The following is a 6,325-nucleotide window of genomic DNA, read 5'->3' on the forward strand; positions in this document are numbered from 1 at the left end:
AAAAGCAAGCCATGGCTTAGCGCAGTATGACTTCTGTACGTCGTAAATGTGCTACAAAGACACAGCAGACGGCGAGCCGTCATAAAAAGCCTGTCACCGTTGTCCATTTCTGTAGCGGCTCGCTCTCACGCCTCTTTCTTCCTGGTCCGGGCGCAACCCCCAGTAGACGCGTCCGGACCAGCCATGGCACCGAAGCGGCGCCGAGACGAAGCTGAGAAGGCGGAGGAGGAGAAAGGTGGGGGAGCGATGACCCGCCAGCGCCCGTCCGCTCATCACAGCCCCTCCGCAGCCGCTCGCAATCTGCATGCTGCCAAGCTGTCGCAAGACTGGTAGAGGGGCGCACAACGTGTCGAGGCTTTGCGTTGCTTGGCATCTGGTCACGCATCTGCTTTCCTTTACTATTCCCCGCAGACCACACAACGTCGACCAAATGCGGTCTAGCTGGACTTCTGTCTGAGAAGATAGAAGCCGATGGCGTGGCGGTCACGCGCGAGGAAAGCCTCGCTGCCGTTGACTTCTTGGTCGCGGCCCTCACCAGGCTGCGCTTTGAGGCGCTGTGCCTGCTAGGGCTGGTAGCGGTCCGCATGTGCGAGGACGCACGGCGAGAAGGTCAAGGCCTGCAGCCGCACTGCGCAACGTGTCGCCGGCTTCGGAAGACGGAGCTGGTGGAGGACGACATGTACGCGGCGATCTGCGCTGTGTCGGTGTGTGACCTCACCGAGCAGGGCCGGAAAAGGGGCCGGCCGTCCAAGCGGGACCAGCATCCTGAGGACGACCTGTTCCGGCACGTCTGCGAGGAGCACTTCCCGCGCGACGAGGAGGCCGCGGGTGCTCGCGTCAACAGGTCGGGCTTGACTCCCTTCCTGCCGCCGTTGTCGAAGGGCGTGTTTACCAACGTCAAGAACCACTACGCCGCAAACTTCGCAGCCTGGCTGGCGCGCAGCTTTCGCTGCCGCATCGACGACGAGCTTCGCGAGGTGGGGCAGGCGGAGGTGGGGCAGGCGGAGGTGGGGCAGGCGGAGGCCGAAGGAAGCGGCGCCTTTACTAACAAAAGTTTTTCTCCTTTCCCACGTTCCATGTCCCGCAGCTCCGTACTCCAGCCACCAAAAAGCAGGAGATGGCCATCAAGCGGCTTGGGGGGCTGAAGGAGGGGCAGCGGCCCTGGTCGGTCAAAGTCTGCAACGACTGCTTGACGACCTGGGTGAGGACCGTGCATGTGGGGGGACGGCTGGGCACTGGGGACGGATTGATTGACAGGTTGACGGCTGAGACAGCTCATGGGCGCTCTCTTCCTCCCCGTTCCCCATCCCCAGAACCGCGACGTCTCCGCCGCCAACGTGATCCGTGTGCTCCTCCTGCTGAAGCCGCCGGCGGCGGGGCCGGGCTGAGAGCCTGAACGGCGCTGGCAGGGCGTGGGGCTGAGGGTGCACGTGTCGATTGGCGGCGAGTGACGTGACTAGTTTGTTAGCTGCGGGTTAGCACGGACTGTGCACCCCACCCAACTGATGGTTTCCGCTCGAGCGCAGCGAGTTGTCGGAAACCAAGGTTTCCTGCGCTCGGAGTGTGCACAGTTGTGGGCCCCGAAGGGGCGTGGCGTGTGTGTGTTTGTTGTTTGGGGCCCATGCGCGGCATGGGCGGTGGGCCCGGTTAAGTAGCGGAGCGCTGTGTCGCGCTCGCTACTTTGCGAGTTTCGTTCTGTCAGTACTGACGCCGTCGTCCCTGGCTACGCTCTATCTTTGCGTGGCTACACGGCGGTTCGGGCTCGCTTTGCCCGCGTATGTTTTCTTTTTATGCTTCTCTACTTCTCTGCTTCTCTGCGTTACCTTTTTTTATATTGCTCATGGCAGTTAAAGTATCCGTCAGAGCACTACAGCAAGTTGACAAGTTCAAATCAGCAGCTCGTTCGCTGGCGCCTTCGGCCAACGCGGTCAAAGAGTTTGGTTCGCCATCCGTAATTCGTCTGCGACGAGGGATTGCTTACGGGGTTTCCGCTGCATCTGATGCTTGCTGAGTGCCAGCCCTGATGCTTGCTGCGTGCCAGCCCTGCATGGTGTGCTTGACCACTAGTTTTCACTGCGTGCTAGACCGGCTTTTTTCACTCGATGTGCCCTTGACGATGATGCTATCAGGATCCTTATTGTTCGCCGAGTTCGCCTCGCTGTTCGCCGAGTTCGCCCGTGACCCCCCTCCACGGACCTCGCTGCGACTCCCCAACCCGCCTCGTCGTGCCGCCGAGTTTGAGAGTCTTTTCGCCTTCGCGGACATCGCAGCGGTAAGCCAATAGCTTTGGGCGTGGCTCAAGTGATTGGCTGGCCTGGCCAAGCCGAACGTGATACCCGGATGACAACCAGCCACGCCCAGCTTGTCAGCCACATAGTTCAGAGCTTCATGAGAGTCCACTTGGTTAGTGTGGGGTTATGTGTGTTGGGCTGGATGGTTCTCGTGTGGTTCGTGCACGGCACGATTGTGAACGCACTGGTGGTGCATGTGCCCACCGGAGGGCTTAACAAGAATCTTCGTGCACGGCCGCACGTTGTAGGTCAGTGTCTTGTACTTGGTGGGGTTGCATGTGCTGGACTCGCCAGTCCGTTCGTATGCTGCTGCCCACCGGAGGGCTGTACTCGGGTTGACTATGCGCGGCACGACCGGCGGATTATTGCATACTGATCGCTTGTGCGATAGGCCCACCGGAGGGCTTGGCTTGGTCGCGCGCGCGTAGTCGCGGCATGTGTGACATTGGCACACGCACGAGCATCATGCCTGCTGAGGGCTTGCGTGTGGGGTTGCGCGTGCTGAGCACGCTGAACGCTTCGTATGCACACTGCTGCCCACCGGAGGGCTGTACTCGGGTTGACTATGCGCGGTACGACCGCCGGATTATTGCATACTGGTCGCTTGTGCGATAGGCCCACCGGAGGGCTTGGCTTGGTCGCTCTCACGCGCGTAGGCGCGGCACATGTGACATTGGCACACGCACGAGTATCTTGCCTGCTAAGGGACTTGCGTATGGGGTTGCGCGTGCTGGGCACGCTGAACGCTTCGTATGCACACTGCTGCCCACCGGAGGGCTGTACTCGGGTTGACCCGCTTTACTTGTGCGATATGCCCGCCGAAGGGTGTTATTACACGGTCGTGCGTACATAGAGGTGGCACGACATTTACACACTCGTGTCACGCCCACTGAGGGACATGTGTTACGTGGTATGTGTATCTGTTTTTGCATGAACCGGGCACGCTGGTAACTTCATATTTGCGCGACTGCCCATCGGAGGGCTGTGGTTGGTTGCATTGCGCTCGGCACGAGCGCCGCCGTACTCACACGATGTACAGTACGCTTGAAAGCTGGTACCCCCGGACTATGTATGCAAGGCATAGTGGCTGCGACACTCTCGCGGGGCACACATGCTGTGCATTATTGCCCGCCAGAGGGCTCCACGTGTATTGATGTTGCTCGCACGTTTTATACGTCTAGTACGCCGGTATGCGTTGGCGGCCAGCAAGTGCACTGTCTCAAGACAGTATCCGCGCAGAATGTAATCGGAAGCCCGCATAGGGTTTGCTTGATGCGGCGCTTCGGTCGCGAACGACGCACCAATGCCTTGTCCCTTCTTGCTACGCATTTATGTGGGCACGGGTGGGAACCACACACATCGGGACTACGCTTTCCTGCCCCTTGCCATGTTCCATCACGGGCGCTTCGGTCGCGCGCTGAGGCCCACCAGACTGTTTGATGTGATGTGACTCCGCCGGCAGTGGTCGCTGTATATACAAAAGACTTTCAAGCACTATGCCGGACTATGCCGGACATACCGCTCCTGCGTTGCTTGCCCGTCAGGTGGCGTGGTGACTGCAGACTCATCATGGGGCATGTCAGTTGTGCGCCAATGCTTGCCGGAGGGCTTCACGGTCTCCGCTTGGATTATTCTGGCATGGCATGCATGAGCGAGCGCGCTCTCTTGACCGGACGCCGGACACGCACCGGAGGGCTTGCTTATGTGGCTAGTGGCGGCGCGCCCACTCGACGCGCCAGTTGTGCGTGCGCTCAGGCCCGCCATATTGATTGACTTCCCGTGACTGTATGTGCGACTTTCGGACTTTGTGTCAGGCACGTGCGCGTGGCCTTGGACTCTAGGCCTGCCGGACATACCGCTCCTGCGTCGCTTGCCCGTCAGGTGGCTATGCTAGCAATGCTCATGCATGACACGGTGGCTGCAGTACTCATTATAGGGCAGATCAGTTGTGGCTAATTCCCGCCGGAGGGCTTCGCGGTCTCCGCTTGGATTACGGTATGCCTGTACCGGTATGGCATAAGGGCGCAATTCCCTTTTAAGCCGGACGCCCACCAGAGGGCTTGCTTCTGTGGTTGGTGGCGGTGCGTCCACTACTGAGGTCCACTAGACCCGCCAGTTATGCGTTGAGGCCCGCCGCTTCTGATTGACGTGCTGTGGCTCGGCCATAGGCGGCCGCCGTATGTACAACAACTTTCGGGCACTGTGTCGGGCACGTGCGCGGGGCCTTTGACTTTCAGGCATGCCGGACATACCGCTCCTACGCCGCTGCCCGTCAGGTGGCTATGCTAGTAATGCTCACGCATGACATGCATGGTTACTGCATACCTACCTTCCGTAACCTGTCTAGGGCTTGCCCGCCGTTGCTACCCGCCGTAAGGATTTGGCGTGGAAGTGTGTGTGTGGTTCCAAGGTGGTGAGCACGACGTGCATTCCTGTCCCTGTTGAAACCGAGGCCTGGGCCGGACATGTGTGGCCATTCCTTACCTTTCACGTGCATGGACTACTGCGTGTGTGGAACACGATCGCCGCGTGACTCTACCTCAGGTTGATGCATGCCTGGAATGATGAAACCCGTCATGGACCGTTGAAGGCTTAGCTGCCGTCACTGCCGCCCGCTTGCTTTGAGTGTGCACGTGCACGTGTGCACGAGACGACAACTTCTGCATGACGTACGCTTTGTCTACCCGCCTGTGGGCCTGCGCTGGCCCTGCGTCACGCGTGGGCGTGCCTGTTGTTCCTCGGCACGGATGGTTGCGATATTGCAATTCCTGCTGTGTCTTCGGGCCCGCTGCATGGCTTGTAATGTGTTATGTCGATTGCATTCTTGCGTGCTTGAGGCGCACGGCGGCTTACCGTTCATGCCCGCCTTAACCGTCATCTGCTCGGCACAATCAGCACATTCTGCACGCCTTCGTCGCCTGCCAACGGACTAGTGTGTGGCCCGCTCCCAGGGCCCTGCGGAACGCATCAAGGGCGTGAAAGGCTAGAGGCTGAGGCTACAGGCCGAAGCAAGAGGCTGAGGCTGGGGCTGGGACCGGAAAGCCCGCTGGTCAACATTTGGGTTACATTGTCGCTTCCGCGCTTTTGAGTATAGTGCTGCCCAGGTGGGGCTACGCGAATGACGTTATGTCTGCGGGAGGCAACCGAAGGCCGCTAGATTGCATTGGCTACAAGCTAGCCCATGGTTCATAACTAATTTGTCAGAACGTGTCATACCAGTACGACAGCTGCGTGTACGACCGCGTCTCTTTGGGTTACTTCATGCTTTGTGTTGATTGGCATACCGTTGGCAGCACTGCGCACTATACATGCCCTCAGGGGCGTATCGGTTGGCGCGCTACCGCCCCTGCAAGCATTTGTTGCAACGGCTTTTTCACACAGCTTCGATCAGGCCCTGGTTTCGCTTCCGCGTGTGCTACCATATGTGCCATCGTGGCTGTCTTGCACGCCCGGGGTCAGGGCGTCGTCTTTACCAGCCTTCGGCTTTCATACCCTTCGTGAGCAGCCGCGGGTTCCCTCCGCTGCCACCCACCTGGATGCTTTTGTGTCGCCCAGTCGCCAGCAGCCAGTCGGCCCCTCGCGCATTATGTGGAAGGTTTGCGGCGGTTCGGGCTCGCCCTCCCAACCCCGCACGAAGACCGCAGTTCTCTGCTTGCAGGTACCCTCTCCGGCGGCGGAGCCGCCCTCACAAATTGTAACACGACGCAATGCATGGAAACTGATGGTTTCCGCTCGAGCGCAGCGAGTTGTCGGAAACCAAGGTTTCCTGCGCTCGGAGTGTGCACAGTTGTGGGCCCCGAAGGGGCGTGGCGTGTGTGTGTTTGTTGTTTGGGGCCCATGCGCGGCATGGGCGGTGGGCCCGGTTAAGTAGCGGAGCGCTGTGTCGCGCTCGCTACTTTGCGAGTTTCGTTCTGTCAGTACTGACGCCGTCGTCCCTGGCTACGCTCTATCTTTGCGTGGCTACACGGCGGTTCGGGCTCGCCCTCCCAACCCCGCACGAAGACCGCAGTTCTCTGCTTGCAGGTACCCTCTCC

At 59.9% G+C, this 6,325-nt stretch overlaps 1 protein-coding gene across 1 annotated transcript; it reads left to right on the forward strand.

Moving 5' to 3' along the window:
- Positions 1 to 42: 42 nt before the first annotated feature.
- Positions 43 to 4,342, forward strand: CHLRE_02g146400v5 (uncharacterized protein). Its single transcript, XM_043060320.1, has 4 exons — positions 43 to 235; positions 412 to 977; positions 1,088 to 1,201; positions 1,314 to 4,342. The coding sequence occupies exons 1-4, from the start codon at positions 184 to 186 to the stop codon at positions 1,386 to 1,388; spliced, it is 807 nt and encodes a 268-aa protein (XP_042927711.1). The 5' UTR covers positions 43 to 183; the 3' UTR covers positions 1,389 to 4,342.
- The last annotated feature ends 1,983 nt before the right edge of the window (positions 4,343 to 6,325 follow it).

Source organism: Chlamydomonas reinhardtii, chromosome 2, assembly GCF_000002595.2.
Source record: "Chlamydomonas reinhardtii strain CC-503 cw92 mt+ chromosome 2, whole genome shotgun sequence".
In the NCBI taxonomy this organism is placed as follows: Eukaryota; Viridiplantae; Chlorophyta; class Chlorophyceae; order Chlamydomonadales; family Chlamydomonadaceae; genus Chlamydomonas; species Chlamydomonas reinhardtii.

What these genes read in the sequence shown, in the direction of transcription:
- CHLRE_02g146400v5 (XM_043060320.1), top strand. Translation starts at nt 184, where the DNA reads ATGGCACCGAAGCGGCGCCGAGACGAAGCTGAGAAGGCGGAGGAGGAG. An exon ending in GAAGGCGGAGGAGGAGAAAG is followed by an intron (nt 236 to 411) that starts GTGGGGGAGCGA and finishes TATTCCCCGCAG; the next exon opens with ACCACACAACGTCGACCAAA. An exon ending in TCGACGACGAGCTTCGCGAG is followed by an intron (nt 978 to 1,087) that starts GTGGGGCAGGCG and finishes CATGTCCCGCAG; the next exon opens with CTCCGTACTCCAGCCACCAA.